Source organism: Bactrocera neohumeralis, chromosome 6 (genome assembly GCF_024586455.1).
Source record: "Bactrocera neohumeralis isolate Rockhampton chromosome 6, APGP_CSIRO_Bneo_wtdbg2-racon-allhic-juicebox.fasta_v2, whole genome shotgun sequence".
NCBI classification, from domain to species: Eukaryota; Metazoa; Arthropoda; class Insecta; order Diptera; family Tephritidae; genus Bactrocera; species Bactrocera neohumeralis.
This window is the reverse complement of record NC_065923.1, coordinates 23,366,088-23,388,877: the sequence shown is the minus strand read 5'-3', so window position 1 is coordinate 23,388,877 and position 22,790 is coordinate 23,366,088. Positions and strand designations below refer to the sequence as shown.

At 35.1% G+C, this 22,790-nt stretch overlaps 1 protein-coding gene across 1 annotated transcript in view; it reads right to left on the bottom strand.

Moving 5' to 3' along the window:
• Positions 1 to 22,578, bottom strand: part of LOC126761827 (transmembrane channel-like protein) — a 60,913-nt gene extending 38,335 nt beyond the window's left edge. The window contains exon 1 of the mRNA XM_050478236.1: positions 22,135 to 22,578. Coding sequence (XP_050334193.1) covers positions 22,135 to 22,578 — 444 coding nt within the window. The remainder of the gene's footprint in view (positions 1 to 22,134) is intronic.
• Positions 22,579 to 22,790: the final 212 nt, after the last annotated feature.

Sequence of the window (22,790 nt, the reverse complement as noted above, 5' to 3'; positions counted from 1 at the left end):
TGAACGGTGTCTGTGCGCTTTGGGTTGTGGCATGTCGCGGGTTAACGGCGAAACTTCTTCAAAATGCTCGCACGGAGACACATGAGTGTATATGTGTTTGTGTTCTGCTACATGTATTTGTATGTATGCACGTGTGTTTGTGTCACCTATTAGTTCACCACACAATAATTCGTTCGGCGGGTACGCCACGGCGTATGAGTGTCTACTGAAATGCCTTAAATGTATATATGTACATACATAGTTTCGCTTCTGTGTGTGTGTATAGGTAATAACGCCACATTGAACACACCACATGCGGTAAATGAATTATACGCCATACTACATATTTATTTTAATATGTTTTCGTTACACAGCTGGACATTAGCGCCGCTGCGAAGCAACTCGAACCGCCATATAACCGTTGGAATGACTGTTAGCTGTGGCTAACATTTTTATGGCAGTCATCGGTCGCATGTAAATGAAAATCAAACATGCAAGGGTTGATAAAGAAAATCGCAAAATTCTTGCGCTGAAGCTTGTATGTATGTATATGAGTATGTGTCTGTGTATGTGTTTTCTTGTAAGTGGGAGGGTTGTTGGGTCTCCAGTGTTGGCGTGCAATGAAAAAGTGGTCTGCGCGCGGAATACGCGCCCTGCGACACACACACATGTAAATAAGTTTGTTAATAATTAAAAAATATTCTTCATGCCTCAACCTTTCAAGCCAGCAGAGTGAGCGGAGCTTGCTTTCGTCAGTCAAAGCGTTGATCAAAGACCATAAGAATGCTTGTGTATACTGTCTATATATACATATGTATATACAAATATGTTATCTGACCGCACATATTTATGCTTACAGCGGTATATAGGTATGTAATACAATAAGCATGCTCTTTCCAGACAAATTAAAAACGCAAATAACTAATTTGCAACACTACAAAGAGAAAAACAATAACAGAACGGTTAGTGGCAAAGCAAAATATATGCAGAAAGAGATAATTAATAAAGAAAAAAATTAATTTTTCTTTTAATTTACCAGCTTAATTAAAACATAATTTTCAGGGACGCAACGTAAATTGGTAAACCGAAAGGTGAGTTTATTTTAATAATTGTGCCTTAGTGTATGTATGTATATATATATGTACACAGCTATGTATTACATAAATGTGTAGCAATTATTTGCTTATGCACGTGCAACAGACATACTCATACGCACATATTTAAGCAAGAACATTAAGCAACGTAAAATTTATTTTATCAACCTCTTGGGAGAACTTGTTGGGATTTTCGTTTATGATTTTCGTTTGCGCATTAGAGACCCCACAATCTGCGTCAACTATCCTGGGATAAGTCTCCTCAACATCGCATATATCGATGACAACATATGATGATTTGTTGTTACAGTAACTTAAAATATTCTTCCCTACCAAAAAATGGAATTAAATCGCGAACATTTTCCTGCGATTTTTATTTTTACAACTTTCATCGCGTATTAACACATCATGAGTGCATAGATAAACTTAGTTCAATTCTGGACAAGGACCAGTGTTTATCGCTGATACGGTGAGTTAAATCGAGGTCGGAGATCACTACAAGAGGAACGTCGGGCAGGTCATTCAAAATCAGTTGTTGTTTCGAAAGCTATGAATGCTGTGCGTAAACTGATTTTACTGATTTTGAAAGATCGTCATGTGACTTATCGTGAGATTGAGACAACTATGGGCATTGATGGTGCTAGCATTCAGTATTGCATGAACATTTGACTCAAAAAAAAAATGTTCTCCTTGAATTCCACCAAATTTGTTAATCGCTCAAAAAAGGCTCATGTAGATTAGACGAAAGAAATGTAAACGGTGCGGCGGTGCTTTGAAACAAGTATATGACATCGTGACAGGTGACTAATCGTGGATATACGTGCATGAGCTCAAAAGTAAACAGAAGTCGAGTGCATGGGCGTTTCAAACTGAGCCGAATCCAACAAAAGTTGTTTGCACTTCCTTGCGAATGGTTGCCTATTTTTTGGGAAACCTTACATGGACTGGACCATTGGAATAACACAGAACAAAAAATTGTGAGTGATCTACAACCCTTTGTTTGCCAATTCTCTTTCAAGAGAGTGACATGCATGATATTTTGCTCCAAGGCCTGAATCGAAGCGGAATTGTCCGCATATACATCATATTTTACTTATCTCCACTGGAAAAAGTCTAACGGTGTGATATCACATGATCATGGTGGCCAATCGACCGGCCCAAAACGTGTAGTTATCTGATCATCGAAGCTCAATAAATTCATTGATTGGCGTAATTTGTAGGAAGTGGCGTCATATAATTAAATAAAGTTAAACATGGGCATCTTCTTGTAACTTTTCAAGAGCCCATAGAGCGAAGCGATGTCACTTAGGTAGGTCGAGCGGCTTCAGTTCTTGCACAAGCTGCATTTTGTATGCTTTCAAATTTCAGCCCGTCATAAGTCTTTCTCACAAAGCCATATGTTTTCTGCGACTCAAGTCATTATTAATCGAGATGCAAAATCTTTATTTAGATTTTTTTTATTTCAAAAACTAAGCATTCAATTCAAACGCATTAACTGCAGATGTTGTCGTCAATTATGTGCGTACAAGTGTTTTAACCCCACTTAACGGCATAAATCATGTTATCTAGTCACATCTACACACTCATAGGTATCGCAGAGCATTTCCCCCACATTAAACGATTTATTACAGAAATCGTTGTCATGCAAATGGAGTGAAAAATCCATTTTTAAAACGGAAATTCGCAACTTATCTCAATTGAAATTCAATGAAGTGTGATATCCTTTTTGCCCAGACTCTACCCTCATCTGTGCGTAATTGCTGAGCGAGTGCGATAAATAAAAATCAGACAACACAGCTAGACAGATGCACTTGTGCGTAACTAAGTGGTGTTGGGATAAAATATGGAAATGTCTATTATTATTTATTTATTTTTGGCAAAGTATTTTAATGTTGTGCACTTAAATGACAATAAGTTAGGCAAATAGTACAGATATTTTTCAGCAAAAAGGTTTTAAGGATATGCGAATATTTTTTGTAATAAGTGGGTACGTTTCTTTTTTGTTAGGAGCTCATTTTTATAAAGGCTGTCCTATGGGAATTATGAAATTTAAAAGCTGACTTGATGTTTATAGCTTTTAAAAAAAGTTTATAATTAAAAGAATAAAATCCAGACCCTTTATACAAATATTTGAAAATTTCCTTAGTACTTCAGCTTAAAATTGCTAAGCGTTCTTTTATTCTTTTAGTTTCGAGGAACTCTCGTGGTCTAATTTCGTCTTCGATGCCGTAAGAAAAGTTTGCTATAGAATACTAACGCCAATTATATGTACGACATACATATGTATATGCTTCAAAACGTAGTCGGATTAACTTAAGGCATTGAGGTCCTCACACTCAAATTTCTCTTCACTCCATACTTCAAAGCTTTTTCTTTCAACTTTTTATAGAGTATGAAGGATCTAGACACTATATCGTGTAGTTCGCAGGGTTAGTTTTTTATCCCCCAGGTCGCTAGCTAAGATCCGTGGGCGCCCTTGTTTCCAGCGTCCATCACTTAATCTCTAACCTAAAGAGATTTTTGTTGGAGCATAAACATCTATAAGCTTAATTTTAATTTAAATCTTTATTATAGCATTCAGAATAGACTCTTGAACCACTACAAGCATGCTAACATGTAATCCAATTTTATATAAGTACACCTTGTGTAATCCTCGGCTGGGTTGGTTGGCCTTCAGAGAATTTTGTTTTTTTGTTTTCGGCTCATTTTTGGAGCGCCATTCGCTGCACTGTTGGACGTCGACATAATAATTATAAATGCTCGTCTCGTCATTAATAATTATGTTTTTGATGCATGTAAGGTTCTAGGTTACGTTGTCAAGCATCTTGTGATATGATGTCGATCCTTTTGGTAACAAATGATATGTTGAGATATGTTGAGATCACCTTTCATATCGCTGATGTCAGCACGACGATTTTTTAGCAAGGTTTCTTTAACTTTTTGTTGTTATTAATAGAGGCGGATGAACCACTCGCCTGAGACAAGCTTTCGATAACTTCGCGACCTTCATTGAATGCTTTGTACGACTTAAATATTTATGTTCGTGATAACTTTTTAAGTTGTCGGAACATTGCAGCTGGACTCTCATTCAACTGCAGGAGTTCCAGAGTCAAAATCTACGTAATTAGCCAAGCAGCAATCAGGGCAGTAGTAACCTCTTATCGCATATTGGCCAGAAGTGTCTTGGGAAGTAGAGCAGCAGTTGAAAGTGTTGCTAGAAGCAAGCAACTTCACTCTTACTGATCATCGAGATTGCCAAGAATTGCGTACACCTGCCAACGTGATCAACATTGCGAAACTCATGCCTTGTCTATACGATGATCTGGACAGGAGCATAGTAAAGAAAATCAAAACCCGATGGAACATGATCGGAATACTAACTGGTCAATGTCTAGTGGCGACAGAATGATGCTGATAGTTTACTAAGACTGCAAGACATATCTAGATCAAGGCACTAGAAAAACAATGGATCATCTCTTGTGCACTTGTCTCGGACTGGCAAGCCTACTAAATTAACCTCATCTAACCTACATATATTTGTGATAAAGTAGACTCCCAAAACATTACGCAATATTTTCAACGACTCTGTTGTCCCAGTGGAAATAAAAATTATGCAAAATCGTTTTTTTCAACCGTGTGGTAAGGCCACAGAAAAACCTAGTGGGTTATAATGGGTTATATTTAGGTGGGTTTTGAAAATTATTGTAAATATTTTTTAAATCCTAAATGGGTCGACTTTTAGGTAAACCTATGTATTACTAAACTAAACTCGGGATGTTGTAAAACATTGATGACTTTGCGGAAGTGAAAATACAGCTTGAAGTTCATCAACATTTTTGTGTTCCACAAGTGGAAATAAGACGTTCCGGAAGTTGGATTTCTAAGAGAGAATTCGTTAGGTTTTTACAGAGTTAATGCTACACATATAGTACATCGTTATATATAGTAATATGGATTACAACTATCCTTTGTATTCTTCCTTCATAAATCTCAATTTAGTTCCGTTCAACTAGACTTTTAGAAGGATGAAGGACAGACTAATCGAAACTTTTTAACAATTTTGAATCAAGCTTATGATTCTTCTTGATATAATATTTAATTGATCGTTTAGGCGATAAATGTAAAAAAACGCCGTGGAGATCTTAAAAATCGCTATAAAATTTGCTCATTTAGAATTGCTTCGATTTTTATGCTAACTCTATACCAACTCTTAGATGGAATCGGCAGTGAGGTGTAGATCTTAAAAACTAATGAAGATTGATACTTTAATAAATGCATAAAGCCCTTTGCAGCTGAGGCCCAGGTAATGACTAAATAAAGTTAGAAGAAAACTAAACAAAAAGTAACTGCAGCAACTATTTGTCATAATTATTGTGATCAAAGTGTACTATATTTTTTGATAAATCTACTAATATTTGCGGAATCTGAAGCAAACTCTCCCACCTCAAAAGAAAGAAGATGTCCTTGTATTGAGTTATTCCATCATCCTTTTTAACAATTTCTTATTAAACTAAATCAGCCATCCTTTAACGAGAATGTGTTAAGCAAGCATTTTTCGAATCCCTTCAATTTCCTTTCTAACCCAGACTATATTTGAATTGCAGAGCAATTTTCTAAAGGAACAAGCAAACGCTTTTAATAAATCACATAGACACAGCCACATCCTGCAGACGACTACACACACTAATATACGAACACATGTGTTCATGCTACATGATTACCGTACAATTTCCTGTTTCGGCTTGGCGCGGATGCGTGCCAAAAGGCATACACAAAATGTCTGCGCCTTTTTTTGTCGCACTCAGCCAGCGGAAAAGGAGTGAGTCCTTAGCAATACAACGAAGAACTCTGTGATATGTATTTATTGCGATGTTTTGGGTGTGTTTGTATGTGCGGAGAAAACTTGGCTTAACACTAAGTTGAAAGCTTTACACATGCTGCTGTTAAAATTTATGATGATATGCGCTTGCATTAGGGTGGTACTTGAATGTGGTAGGGAAAATTTTTGTACGATTTTTGTATCTGAAACCTAAAGTCGATCTTTTTGTAATTTAAGGCATCGAATATATATTTTAACACTTTCAAAAAAATGTATAAAACATTAAAAATATGTTCCGTTTTCTATAGCTTTATAATAGATTTTGTCTGTTGGGGAGACAGAAAAAATCTTTCATATAGAAATTTGCAAAGCATTACCCTAATGTAACTCAATATACATATTGCAGATAAATAAAGAAAGTAAAAATTGTACGTTCATGTGAAATGTCAAAGAAATCATTTGGATTCAAAGGTCCACCCTATTGAAAATGTACACATATACGTTTGAATGTCATACTTGGAGTTGAATTTTTGTCTGAGAATAAATTGATGTAAGAAATACTCGTTCTTCATTCGAAAATTCGAAAAAAGTCGACAATTTGAGTTCATAAGGACCGCCCTAATGCTAACATAGTATTTTTATCAGATAATAATTTGATGTAGGAAGTACTCGTCGTTCATTCGAAATTCGAAAAAATTGGTAATTTTGTTTTTAAAGGATCACCCTAATGCTAATATATACCTATATATATATATATATAAACGACTGTCAGTTATGAATTGAGTGGGAAGTAAGTGGAAATAAGTAATTTATTTTAATTCCAAAGTTCACAACCCGTTTATTCGATTTTTTGTGGATCACCCTAATACTTCTACTATATAAAAATTTATATGGTTTGTGTTTTGTGTGCTAAAATGCATATTTTATATGCATTTGAATGTGCGAAAATACATAAATATTTTTTCTAAGGATTACCTTAATGTTTCTCTATTCCAATAAGTCTTTTATGTTTTTAGTGGGAAAATAAGGCAGATAATAAACCAATAAAATACCTAATTAATATTAATTTAAAAGTTAAAAAAACTTTAAATTTAATTTTTTTTTTGGACCACCCTAATGTAATAAACACTTGTCTGTTATGTGCTAAAAAGTAAATAAATAAAATAAATATTTATGTTCATCCGAGAATCGTAAATCCCGTTAATTTGATTTTCTAAGAACCACCCTAAAGCATAGAAACTTATGTATATGTATGGCTTATTATGTTTGCCTGCATTTACCATCAGCAGAGTAAAAAAAACGAAAAGCCACAGGGCAAATGACGAACATAAATATTTTATTGGTATTCGAAAGTTTGACAACATCGTTGAAATGAAAGGCCCGGTATCACACACACACATATGCGCTGACATATACTTATATATATACATATACATACATATGTACTATGTATGTGTAGTAGGCATATCAATGGAACTCTTATCGCGCCCTTCGTGTGGCATGTAGCATCTGGTGAAAGGGATTTTGATTGCGTGTCACGTGGAGATTCAAAAGGACAATTCGAAGATATTTGACATTCTCACATGTAGATACTTATACACACACATGTATATATACACGCATACATTTGCAATAATTTATTGAAATGCAGCACAAATGCCAAATAGCTTATTTATCTGTAAAGAACAAAATTAAAGGGCTTAATCTATCAACATCGTATATGTCGAGTAATTAACCCAATTTGGTTTTTCTGTCTTTTGAGGTCAACAAATGCGTGCCACTTCAAGAAACTAGGTCAACCAATAAGAGATTTAGAGCAAAAAAGCGGAGAAAATATTGCTGCATATATTCTTGATGACTTCGTTTTCCATTTTCCGCTTTCACTCTGATACCAAACCCAATTTATTTTCTATAAACCATGAAGATGTTATACACAAGGCACATACGCACACACACCAATGCATATGTTAACTATTTTATAGCGATACACACATACACACACATTCATACAACTGCCTGCAGCACACTGGAATTGGGGTAAACATAGATTTATGAGGCATTCAAGCTGACAAGAAAATATGTGTTGACCAACACCTCGAAATGCCGTCGCCGGCCAACGGCTAAGCCAACGGGTATTCTTTGCATTTTTGCACTGGATGGCAGGAGTGCGTGCCAGTATGTGCTAGAGTGTGGCATAACTTGTTGGCCACAGCTGCCAACCAAACAGCCACTAACACTGTGTCATTTGAGTGCCTTTATGGCACATTTGTACATACATTTTTTTACAAGAGTATGTAGAGTGCCAACGGCTTGTTGTGAAAAAGTCATTTGAGTTTATTAATGTGTATATTAAGGTGTGCTATGGTGTCTTTCAATGGGTGAGCAAGGGTTAAGTTCGAACTGAAATGAATTCATTGGACACAATTTACAATTTTGGTCCTTGGCAACTCAACACACATATTCCAGATTAAAATTACTCCAAGTAGAATTAGTTCTAGCTAGTAGGGATTTAGATCCTTCCCGCTTGTTGCAAATCATTTTTTACAACCTTATATTTGTCTGAAAAATTTTTACTCCTAACATTTTTTTTTGATTAGTGGTAACCCTCTTTTGAACTTCTGCTATTTTTGATGGGTGGTAACCCTATTTCTACCACTACTATTAAACTAAAGTATGAGAGAAATAAGTATTTTTAATTCAGAGTGATTTCTGCTTGTCTCAAAAGCATTTTTCATTGCAATCTTAGTTTGTTTTTGAAGTTGCATTTTCTTTATGAAATGTTAAACGAGTGGTAACCCTTATTTGCTGGCAGCAACCTAAATTGCGAGAGAAATAAATATTTTTGTTTTGAGATTTATTTTTTCCAGCTACAAAATATTTATTTGCCGATTAAGGTTTAATTTTTATTAATTTTCATTTAAAAAATCTATGGCAACCCTTTGACAAAATTACCAAAATAATATCTCATTAAATATTAATATTTATAAAAAACAAAACATGACTCCATTTAAAATAAATATTCGTTTTTGTTTATAGAATATTTGAAAATGGCAACTCATTTTAAAGTTATAGACATTTATGTTTTAAATATTTTATAAAATAACTGTTTAAATTAAATATTCGTTATAGGTTATATATTAAAAAAGGTGGTAACCCTATTTTTCGACTATTACAAACATTTGTGCTTATAAATTGTCATCTTTTAAGTTGAATAAAAAATATTTATACTTAATTTAAGGTTGCTTTTAGTGTCCATTTTAGAGGGTGGTAACTCTATTTAAAGGCTACTTTAAGAAACACTTGTCATAATTAATGTTGTCAAATTGTCATATTCATACATATATCAGCTGAATGTGTAATATTTCGATTTAAATAAAAATTTTTAATAATTTTTTAAAAAAGGTGGCAACTTGATTTTTTATGACTTTTGTAAACATTTATGTTTTAAAATTTTCATTCTTTAATCTGAATAAAAAATATCATTACTTAAGATAAAGATTCCTTTTAGTAAGGTGCAGAAGGTGGCAACTCTATTTAATGGCTACTTTTAGAAAAATTTCTCATAGTTGAATTTCTCGAATTTTCATCTATATCAGCAGAATATGCAGTATTTCTATTTAAATAAAACACTGTTTTTTATTTTTTAAAAAGGTGGCAACTCTATTTTTAAATAGTTGTAAAAAAAAGTTAGCTACAGGTATATTTAGTTAAAATGTTGAAGAAATTAAAGGTCGTTATAATTATCTAAATAATTATTTCTGCTAATTACTTTTTGGTTATTTGGCAACCCTGTTCCGAAATAAAAAATATCAGTGTCTTAGCAGCTTTACTGCAAAATTTTTAAACATGCCAACTGCTAATTATACCAATTTTTTAGCAAATAATTCCACACTATCTGCCTACCATTAGCAAGCTTATTCCAAAAAAACACTCGAGCTTTCTTGAACTTTTATTTTGTTGAATCTCAGGTGACCCGCCTTCGTCTTTCGTGAATTTAAAATTAATCTTCTCCATGGAAATATTTCTACTTGTACAAGCTTAAAGCCGGCATAGTTAATTTAACAAGGAGTGGCCTGAAAGTCTAACGCAGTACACTCTTCAATTCTACTCAGCTGCGTTGCTACCAGAAATGTGTAACCTGTGTCTCTTGCCAGCATAAGAGGTGTACTACATACGAAGAACAGGTAAAAAGGAACACGATAACGTCACTAGTGCTAAGAAAATAACGAATAACTGTGTTCAAGGCAAAAAAAAAATTTAAATTTTCACATTAGGGAGAACCAAGATTACTATATTATTGCTTTGCGTTATCTTAGTATTAACCTTTATCTGGTCTCCATTAGATATCAAATGCGGCATATTTGAGCTTTCCACCTTTATAAAGGTGAATCTCTTTTCGGGATTTCCTACTTTTTTAAAGAAAAAATACACAAACTTAAATTTTATCGGGGAATGTTTATTATCCTTCGAAAGAACATTCTTTGGCATTTATTTTTAGAATATTATATTTTTCAAATGTTGGCCGGGTATATGGGACGTCTCAGATGGTTCATCCGTTGAGTCCAATTTTCGATGGCCTGAATAGAAGCGGTATTGCCCGCATAAAGTATAGACTTTACATATCCCCACAGGAAAAAGTCTAACGGTGTGATATCACACGATCTTGGTGGCAAATCGACCCTCCCAAAATCCATTGTGTCCGAAGTGGCCAAGATCACGACTTTCAATTTGAGACATGAAATAGTCGGTTATCATGGCGCGATATCGGTCGCCATTGATACGTTAACCATCGGTTACGTTCTCACCGCCATCATTTTTGAAGAAATATGTACTTATGATTCCATCGGCCCACAGACAACACCAAACCATTATTTTTTCTGGATAAAATGACAGCTCTTAAATCTCCTCAGGTTGCTCTTCGTTCCAAACGTGACAATTTGCCTCGAAAACGTATTTCCAGGTAATTTATATACACCTGGAGAAGATATTTTCTGTAGTTTCTCTGAGCTCATTGCGTCTCTGCATTTTTAATCAATGTAAATATTTAAAAGAACTAATTTTTGAAGGTCCAAGGGTGTCTTGTTTTATCAAATTTATGAACAACATGATGAACGAATGTGTCAAAACTTTTCCAGATATATTAGTACGCACCATATGTCAATAACTAAGCCGCACTATGAGTAAGTTAGTATCTCAATTTCTTACGTCTCTCCATTCTTCCGAAAAAATCATCTATCCATGTTTAATTAAAAACCGAGTTTTTATCTTCATTTCCACATTTTCGAGAGGGAAAATAAACTTCATCCTTTTGCACTGTGAATTTGAGCGCATTTGCGAGTTCTTCCTCAACAATTTTTTCCACATTGACCTTCCCACTTAGGCGAACTACGGCCATTGTGAAGCAAAAATCGTAAGTTTTTTTTCGGTCTCCCTTTACAATTTGATGCCCTGCGCGGTGAAGTTGGTTTAGCATGACCACACTCACACTGTGAGAGAGCACGTGTACCGTGTTTTTACGCTCGTGAGTGTCATTTGCATGCGTGATTTTTTGCTAACGATTTTTGTTCTTTTTTTCGCTGAAATTTTCTGTTTTCTGAACTACAATGCGGCAAAGTAATCAGTAGAAGCGAAGTCAACAATGAATGAACATATTCATATGCGTGTAAGTGTGTGTGCGCATAGCGGAAATGCCGCAGTTGGATATGTCATTGGCGAAAACGTCGCAGAACATTCATTATTCTCACCCACAATGGTTTACACGTGCCTGCCTGTGGTGCGTGCGAAGAGGGTGTGCGGTGAGTGAAAGTGAGAGGAAAATGGAAGAATGACAGGCAAGCTAATGAATACAATTACTCGCACATGTATGCATAAATATAATATTACCAAAATAAACATGATTTAAATGTGTAGAGGGAGGACAATCAAAAAATTCACCGGTAACTTGCTTGTTGTGAGTCGGTGAGTCATATTTAGGTACTTAAAAGTGTATACGAACATTATATTGTAAGAGACGAAAATTCATACGAAATTTAGACATTAGTAGTGCATAGAAAGCACAGTGTGAACTTGTCCTTAATACTTCTATATGCATCATTACAAGAACAGTGTCTGCTAACAATATTATAGGCGTCACAATGAAGAATTTGTGAAGAAGAAATACAGAAGGAAAATACTTAGTTTAGTATTTAATTTAGCGATTAGAAGGTTTGCCATGAGCATTAGCTTTTAAAAGCGCTGCAGAAACAAAGGAATTACAGTTCAGAAAATTATTTAAAAATTACAATTAAAGAACAGAACGCTAGCATTACTCTATCTATATAAAGCTTATTATACATGCATAATCTTTCTAAAAGAAACTAAAAGAAAAAACTTAATCAAACAGGACAACGTGCACAAAGTTATGAATTATGAATCTTGGCGTCGAGGATATGCTCTTATTGCCAAAGAAAGGGCTCTTTTTACCTGGCTGCTTTCCCAGGCGGTGAACTAAACATTGAGAACACGTGAGCAGCCCAGCTGACCAGCTACTATCTGGTCCGCATTGATAGTTCTACGAAAGGTAATATTAACAGTTACAGCTTCCAGGAGCGTACAACCTAATAAATGATGTTAGTAAACTTCACACTTTGACTACGAAGAGTTCCACAAGCATAGAGGAATATATAAGTAAGAGACCAATAGAGGAATATATTTTCTACCTGGAATTACCGAAAGATGCTGGTCCTCTTTAGAATAATATTTCGCAATCCGTCAACTACGACAAATTGAGGCCAGTAGTAAAAAATTCCTGACAATTTTAATTATAAACTTAATGAAATATTTTTCATGCAGCCAAAACGCAACTGCACTAATTTTAATGAGCATCACACATAAGTTCGAGTTTTTTTGGACCTTCTATAGTTTGAGTAGCAAACAATTACATAATCTATTTTATTTAGTAATAGTTATTGAAGGTCTCCTTATCAGTTGTTATATGTTGGGTATATTATTTGTACTAAACCACGTAACTGCCCCGTCTTCTGGGAAATGATTAAATAAGAGTTTTTTTTTCTCATTTTTCGTCCAATGAAAGTAAATAATTAAAAAGTAAAATATTAAGTATTCTTCTTACTTGTTTGAACATTAAAAATAAGAGGTATGTATACACCGGCTCATAACATTTATTTGAATCTTCTGCCAAAAAACGCATCAGAAATAAGATTTATATCCTTATATTGCTACGAAATTTGCAACAGCAAGAAGAAAACGTTGGAGACCTTATGAAGTATATAAATAAATGATCAATGTGACGATCTATGTCATTTTAGCCATATCTGTCTGTATATGCAGCTGTTGAGAGCTAATTAGAAACGCTCCCTTTTTATAGGTATGTAGCTGATGAGTATAAGGAAACAAATTTTTGATATACCGTTATTTATATTTTCCTAAAAGTCTTGCTTTGTTCGTGTAACTCTATTTTCTACTAAATTCACCCTGTTTTTTAGTTGTTAAGTAAAAGTTCTTTTAATTCTTTCCCAAATAGTAAATGCGTTACGATATAGAAGGTGAATTAAGTGCGACAGCTAATTAGAAACAGTTGTTTAAAGAATTAAAATTCCTAAAGGTGTTAATTTTTATTAATAATATTATTGATTTCTGGTAAGGATGTGTTTCAAAGTTGTGGTTTAAAATATATTAAAATGTATTATTCAAGTTTTTTAATGAGGAAAAGCAGCTGCTGTACACCTACCCTTCGCAGCTATATTTTTGACCTTCGTCGGTCTGGAAAGATGTCCAACGGAATTCCGAATAAGGTCAAATGCTCAAAAAAATTGTTTTGAATGTCCTTAAGCATATACAATATTTTAAAACTATTTTCAATATTGCACGCAAAGAAAAAACCCGAAAAACTTTAACAAAAATATAACTCAGAATTACTACTATCTCCCGAGGAGACCCACAAAAGAGTTCCACTGACATTCTACATGAAATTTAAGACGAATATGGAATCCAAAAAACAATTTCCCGGTGTTTGGCCGTATCTGGACTTCACGGCAGGGCAGCACTCCGGAAACCACTTCTGACTAAAATTCGTAGAAACGACGCTTAGACTTTGTCAACTCTTATTGCTCTAAAACCACAAATGAAAGGAGGTATGTCATTTAGAACGATGTAACAAAAATTAATCGCTTAGGTCCTGATGGTCGAAGGTATGTTTGCCGTCCAATAATTCAAGAATTTGATTCTCGCTATTTTTCACGCGTACTGAAGCATGGTGGAGGATCAATCAAGGTGTGAGAATTTTTTCCCTGGAATGGTGAAGGCTCGCTAACTACGATTGATGTAATTTTAAAAAAGGAGAAATAATTTGAAATTCTAAAAAATGTCATTTCTGATACATGGAAATTCACAAATATGGATGTTTTTTTTGATGAAATTAGCACGTCATGCAAGAGAACACATCTCTGTTGATGTCAAAAAAGCTGTAGGTCAAAAATATCACAAATATGGATGTCTTTTTTTTACGCCATGAAATTGCGCTGTCGTCTTATCGATGTGAAGCAGTATTAAAATAAAAGGGTTAAGTAACCAAATACTAGCTGAAAGCAAGCAATTTTTTTAAATAACAGTATTTTTTGCTTATAAATTATTTTCGTTTCTAATTAGCTGTCACACTTAAATGGTTGATTCGACACATTTTTGTTAAAATCTTAAAAAAAAGGACTTTTAATTAAAATTTTTACTATTAGAGTTTAAGTTTAACATAAATTTCAATAAAATAAGTGAAAAAACAGTCAAAATAAGTGATTTATGTTAAAATAACATCATTTACTTCAAACTATGTAGCGTTTCTTATTAGCTGCCAACAGCTGTATGTACACTAAACTGTCTCTCAGTTTCAGAGATATCGACCTGCAATTTTGCACATGGTCTTTTCTCTTCATAAAGTTGCTCCTTTGTCGGAGGCAACGTTTCGGAACACCATAGCATATAGCTACCATGCAAATTGAACGATCAAACCAAGTTTTTTATCTTGAAACTTGGCATAGATTATTATAGAAGACAGCTCTACAATATGAGAAAATTTTTTTCAGATATATGTAGTTGCCACTCAAACTGAACGATCAGAATTCAATGAAAGCCATTTTTTCTTATTTTCCTTTCATAAGTCCACCACAGTCATTGGCAGGTTTCATTAACAAAGCCAAATGATATTACGCACAATTCTATGTTTGAACGAGCTCAAATCACAAATAGAAATCTATTCATACATTTATTAAAATTTTGGCAGCACTGAAACAACTAATATACATACTACTATGAGCAAAAAATAGTAAAACTTTGTTCATAATTTTAAAATTTTTAATTTTTCTTCAAAATGTATGTAGTCTTCTTCAAAGTAATCCCACTGGCCCTACTACACTTGCGTCCACGTTTTGTCCAATCATAGAAAGTCAGTTTGTGGTATAGCCTTTAAAGCGGGTAGCGGTTCATGTTTAATATCTTCAATTGACTCAAAACTGTTTCCTCATGGCGATCGCTGGCACGATATTGATTGAAAATCTGTCGAAAAATTCAAGGAGAATCAAAGCAGAAGAGTTGTCGGGCCGTAATTACGGCTATTTTTTACAAATAGCTTCGCACAAACGATGCATAACACTCAAATAAATAGTATTTCTTGTTGATAGTTTGATTGGTCGTAAGAAATTCGGAGTGCCCCGCACCTCGATAATCGAAAATTTTTGACCTGCTTTGACGTGGTTTTTTCGGTTTTTGCTCACTTTTGCCACGATATTCGGCCGATTGATCACCTGTTTTCGGGTTGTAAGCTTAGATCCAAGACTCATCACTAGTAACATCATCACTAGTAACTAGCAATACACTTCATGGCATCTTTGTATTCGGAAAGCATTGTTTCACTGACTTTAACGCGACGCTGTTTTTCGAAAAAATTGATTGACATGATAGGTTCCAAATGTTTTCACTTTTCTTAAGCGCTAATGAACTTTCAAGATGATTTGCACTGATCCTGCCGATATTCCAACAATGCCAATAAGATCTCTAACGCTTAATCGTCGATTTTCAAGCACCAATTTCTCATTGCTCAATTTCTTGTTGCTCATCAGTTGCTGTTGATGACTGACCTGGACGTGGTTCGTCGTCAACGCGTCCTCGACCCTCTTTGCATAATTTGTAAAAATCAAAAACACTTGTTCGGGACAAACAATTATCACCGAAGGTTTCATCCAACACTCTGTATGCTTCGGCACCAGAAACTTGATTCCGCACACAAAATTAAATGGAACTTCTTCGTTGAATAATTTCACTCATCGTATAAAACTCCGATTCCGCTTTATGTACTTCAGAAGGACAAGCGTCTACTAAACACTAATAATTATTTTGATGTGACGTTTGGCACAGATGTCACGGACAGTCATACCAACCTACAAAAAAATATTTCGACGAATGGGTTTTCGTGAAAAATTTAAATTAAAAAGTCTTATAATTTCTTGTCCACAGTAGTGTTTATTATCAAGACAGCTTTCTCACAACATATTGGCAATTCATATTCATTTTGTATGTGTGAAATAATCAACTTCATATCGCCATATTAATATGAAACACTTTACTTTGCCGCGCTCAACAAAATATTTTATAAGAACTTATTAATATCTACTTATAGCTACATCTATGCTATAAAAAATAATTGTTTACCATTTTGAGACTGTTGAATTTTTATCATTCGAAAAACTTTTACTGTCATTGCACAAAACACGCGTCGAATAATATTTTGAATATTTTTTCAAAAATATTTTTGTTTTTTGACGCGACACTCAATTTCGTAAACTTCCATATGCAATTATATAAAGCTTATTGCTACTGCCGCTCCGGCGGAAAGTTGCGTCTGCTAACAGCGTTTGGTTTTAAATATCAATAGAAAATAAGCGGACATTGCAATGTACCGTTATTGGAAATGCAACAGAACGAATGCTTTCCAGTCTCGTTCAATGTGCATGCCAGCTATTGAAATTCAATTACACACACATATGCATAAATATAGACATTATACACTTGTATACACACAGCTATACAAACCTGTAAGGCTTTCTGCATAAAATGTGGGATTTTATCGCGTTAAATGAGGGCGCTACCACACTTTATTAACCCGAGCTATACATTGCCATGCCTGTGGGTGTGGTTGTGCTGCGCTTTTGGTTTGAATATCAATTGCAATAGAGAATGAAGCAATAGTCTTACAAGAACAAGTATTTGTTCACATATTTTATACCACTCACGACATGCGGCAATAAGACAATTCAAGTGTAACAGATCGTATTTTGAACATCAAGAGGAATTGTAAACTATTTTTTTGTTGTTAAGAGCAAATTTTTTACTCTGTAGGATAAATGAACACTCACTAATCTTCATTTTACAATATGATCAACTGCTTACCCTGAAATGATGTGACCAGTTTGCTGGAAAAATAATGCTAGTAAAGATTAATTCTACTTCAACGCGTACTACTATTGTACTTTCTTATTCTCCGGTTAGCTAATTGAAAATTGCTCTTTCCAAAATTGTTTGTGTGACGGATTTAGTTGTTTGTTTTTAGTTCGATTAGTTAGGTACTAATACATATGTAGATGTTTTCTCAGAAAGATTTGTATAGCTCTCTTAGTACATTTTTTCTTATTGAGGTAATAAGGGCTGTAAAATTTATTAGTTTTTGTTCAATTTCTAATAATAAATGAAGTATACTTTCTTAATGACTTTTTGCCGCTAAATTCATTCTAATTACCTGATTGAACATATTTGAAAAATGCCATAATGGTAGCTCCCCCCACTAATAACAGCTTTAACAATCAATAAGCCTTCTCAACATGTTACGTCTCTTTACTATGCAGTATATATTATATTTGGATATTTGGAAGGAAAGCGCAACTAACCAGTATGCTCTCCACTTTTATGCTGATAAATAATATCCTAATGTCCAATTGTTATACTCATGCAATACCACCCGAAAAAATATAATAAGTCCGTGACTGACAAACAAAACTACATTTTTGGGTGCTTTAACGCAAATCTTTAGTTTTGTCATCAAAATGAGCTCCTAATCAATACAAGCATGCCAACGCTTTATCTCATTTTCCATGCGCTTGTTGTAAGCCTCGGCTGGAATGGCTTTTAATGCCTTCAGCGAATTTTTGAAGCCACACGCTAGATTGTTGGGCAGTAGGACAGTAAAAGTCGACAATGAGTTTTGAAAATCTTTAATCCATTTTGTAGGTATGGAACCCAGACCTCAGACTAACGAGTTTCTAAATAAATCGTTGACATGCCATGATCAGAGTAAACAGGTAACTAAATTGGAAAATGTAGAGATATTATGGTATCGATGAGTTTCACTTTGTAATTAAGTACATCGCTCGAGTTTCGGTAGTGAATTCAATGTTAAAACGACAGCGTCTATCAATAGGACGACGTGATTTTGATAGCTTTTGGCGTCCAGGTTTATTTATGAATTTGTGTTGAATAAATTCTGTCAGCGTGTTTAGTAAGTTTTGCCATTTCATTATTTGACGAGTCACGTTGGTCCAACGAGATTATTATGCAAGTTCACGTTCTCCGAAATGAGGCCCACTTCTGGCTTAATGGGGTAGCCTGATTTGGAAGCTTCAAATCGAGTTTTTGCTTTTGCTTAAGGGGGTATTCTAGTCTAGAGTTTTGAAAAAATCGATTTTTTTTTGCATATTCTTAAAAACTGGACCTTTAAGAATATATTCCCCAAAGCAATTTTAAAAATTCCTATTATTTACCGACTTATAGCTATTTTAGTAATGTAAGTATAGACTGCCTGCAGTTAGACTCAAATCCTTAATCGCGTTTTTCTCGAAACTACTACTTTCAACACTTCTGACATAATTTCTCAAGTTCTAATTAACCGATTAACTTGAAATTTAGTGTGGACCTTCTTTATATATCTCTCTATGGTTGGAATTAGGATTATTGAAAAATTTTGATTTTTACTATTTTTAAAAAATTTTGATCTTTGCCAAAAAACGGGCAAAAAATTCAAATAGTCGCCAATTTTTTTACTGAAATTTTTTTTTTTATTTATCCTAGTTCAGACGATAGCGACATTTGTACTGTTTAAAAATGTTTTTTTTTTTTCAGATCACCCAAAGTGTTGCGATCGTGTCAGGAAGGGCGCACCCTTATTTTCAACCCCCGCCACGCCACCACGCCGCAATTAATCAAATTATCACACATTTTTTTTTTATTTTTTTTTGTATTCTTAAAATATCAATAAATATCTGATAAAAAATTGGATAGCAAAAATGTTCTTAGTTTTTTTTTATTGGACTTTAAAAAATGCCGTTAAATGGCATTTCTAGACTAGAATACCCCCTTAAATCTCTTTAAAAATAATCTAAGAATATGTCCCCAAAGTTTTAGATGGGAATTTGAGATATTTTCGAAGCTAGAAGGAAAATAGTGACCGAGCGTCTAGCAGATATACATATGAGCAATTAGGCAGAAAGCGAAAACTGTGACGCGCGATTTCTCGGTTTTGCAGGATAGAAAAAAATCTAAACGGCGCGACGTATGGAATTGGGGCAAAGTTTATTATCTTTGGCATTAAATTATCTCCTATTTAAACTAAAAAAACTAAGAAAAGTCAAGTTTGAACATATTTTTAAACAACATAAAGTAAAATTTTTTTGGTCAAAAACCACTTTTTTCAATTTAAAAAAAAATTCGAATATTTTACACTTTTTTCGGAACTTTTTTAGTTTAACTAGAAGACAAATTATTAAAAAATATGAATCTCTTTGAATTTTTTGTTTCCGATAGAAATTGCGACCTGCATCCTGCCCGCCGTTCGACAAATGCACATGCGAGATGCATCGGGCAATTGCTTCCCAAAGGCAGAATATCAAATATTTCGTAACCAAAAAATCTACAAATGATGCTTAAATATATAATTATAAACCCTAGAAATTTTGCTTTAATAACATATTTCTTTTCTTCCCAAAGTAATCCTCAAAAAAACGACTTTTTTGAACCCTCTAAAGCAGGCTCCCAACTTAATGGCTTCATCAAAAAACAAAATTGTCGGCATTGATGTAAGACAAATGCTTGCGTGGTAATACAGAAATGGTATGGTAAATCCAAAATGTGAAAATGAGTTTAAAAGAGTGTTTTAAAGTAAGTGTGGTATTTTGATTTTACGAAGAGGAAGGCAAATCATATTGCTCAGGATGTTTCGAAAAATTGCTAGAAACTTAACACGCGATATTAATTTAATAGACCAGTGCCTGACTTTTAAAAATATCTAATATTTTGAGCTGAGATTTTTTGATTGAAAATTTGAGCGTTTTCCGAATTAAATCCGAAATAAGTTTCTCTCCCTAATATGAAACAAGAAAAAACGGTAACTTCGATTACACAAAAGTTCTAATACCCTGAACAAATACAAAAGATTCTTTACAGACACTTGATTGCGATCGTTCACTTTGTATGGCAGCTACAGGGCGAGAGCATAACTTTTGATCGCATCTCAAAATTAAGGGACAAGTTCGCGTTTATACAAACAAACAGAGGGACAGACGGACATGGCTAAATCGATTTAACTTTTAACGCTTATAATTTACATATATACCTTGTATCAAAAAAGTACCCGGAACTTGTAATTTAAATTCCCCAGGTAAATTATATTTAAAAAAATGTATTTTGCTAAGATCATGGGACAGTTCTTAATTACTGTGCCGAATACGAGCGCGATCAGGCTACCAGTTTGTTTACAGCAGTTACTAAAGGCGGCACACCTCAATAAAGCGTTGTGATATTTACAATGCATAAAAATATCGAACAAAGAATTTGTCAAAAAATTTGTCTGCAGATTCGTTGTGAATCTTGGGAAAAGCTCACTGCGATTCAGTTTTATAAAAAACACAAGCCTACGGGTGGTACAAAACCCTCAAAGACGGTCGAGAGAGACATGCCTCGTTCCAGGACAACCTTCGACCTCTTCAACTGATGAAAATATTAAAGAAGTGAAGGTTGTGGTGCATGAAAATCGTGAATCAAGTGTTAGAGAGATGGCAAAAGAGCTCCACATCTCTCGCGAGTCCGTTGGAATGATTTTGGGTTTGGAATGCGTTCTTGCTCGAATCGTCCCGATAAAGCCGAATTTTTTTCAAAAAGAGTACCGTAAACAGGTCTTTATGAGTTTGACATGCTAACAAGTCAACAATCATCGGAATGGAGGAAAAAAACGAGCCGAAACCAAAAAAAAAAACTACGCTCAAAATTCATATATATACATATATAGTATATTTTCCCGTAGTTCCTAGGTGGAATATGGGGTAGGGGTGGCCCATTCAGCGAATACCAAAAATGGGCAAATGGGGTTGGTGATGCGAATATATAGCCTATCCCTCCCAAACGTCAACCTCACCTTCGCGCGGTACCCCCTGTTCACTACGAACGAGGCTCTGACGACCGAGTAAAGGCGGTATAACCTTAGCACCTGCGAGGAGGAAACTCCTACGCCATTGCCTGCCTAGAGGCGAAACCGGCAGTCCCGGAACTAGGCTCGGATGCAGAAGGCTAATCACCTACTCATCTTAAACCCTCTGATTACCGAAACCGAAATAAAAGCTCAAAATTCATGGTGATGCTCAATGTTTTTTTTCCAATATTCGTGGTTTACTGCATCATGAACTTGTTTCGGAGGTACAGATGGTCAATAAGCAGTTCTCTTTGATGGTTTCGAGGTGTTTGGCTGAGACATCCGTCAAAAGCAGCCAGAATTATCGAAGAACAATTCATGGATTTTACACGATGATAATGCACCATCGCAACGAGCCACATTTGTGACCGAATTTAAAGCTTAAAACGGAGTGAATAGCATCGATCGACCACCGTATTCAACAGGTTTGGCAACCTGAGATTTTTTCTTGTTCCCCAAACTGAAATTGTTGCTTTTCTATTTTCAAACACTATCTACGCGAGTTTATACCATTAGATTTGGAGAATATACCAGTAAAACACTATTATACTTCTTTCAAGAACTTCTATATAATTTTGATTAGGGACATATTTCCTTAACTCACATACATGCGACCCAATTAAGACAACTTTTCGCCAATGTAGCACACATTTGAAAGTTAAAAACTACAAACCAAATCGATTTCACGCAATTGCATTGAAAACTACAATAAAATATGCCAGAAACAATTGTTGCTATTGACTTACCTCACCGAGCATTTGCGGTTGTGCTCGAAACTCGACGGAACCACCTGATGAACGTCTCGGCTTGTTCATATCCAAACGCAGTATACCCGCTGGCCGTACGCGACGCCGCTCACCCAACGCCTGCAATGCGGGCAACGGCGGCGGTGGTGAGGCGGAAGATGTGGCCACCATGTCGACGGCGGCAGGTGTTGGTGCAACATGTGACAAGATGTCCATTGCACTGAGTGCAGTGGCGATCGGCGGCAGTGTTAGAGGAGCTGCCTGTGATGAAAGTGTCGATGGTGGTTGAACGATTGTGGCAGTAGTGGTGGCAATGCCAGCGGCAGTGACTGTTGGATAGCATGTTTGTGTTGTTTCCGAGTTCGTGGTTGCCACTGCTGCGCTTGCGGAAGCTGCAGCGCCCGCAAAGTTGTCGCTGGAGACCGTGTCGGTTACCTGTTGCATGCTCGTTCGGACTTTAAATAAGTTTTTTGGTTTCCTTAGCACTTTGATTTGTGATGATGGCTTCAAAACGACTCACCGCCGTGAGGAGCCTGTACGCAAAGGAGACTCAGCTCAGGACACGTCCGTTGTGCACCGTATTCACGACCGAACTATGTTGCTACTAATAATTACCAGACCGCAGCCAACTGGAAAATAAGCAAGTGAAGCGAATT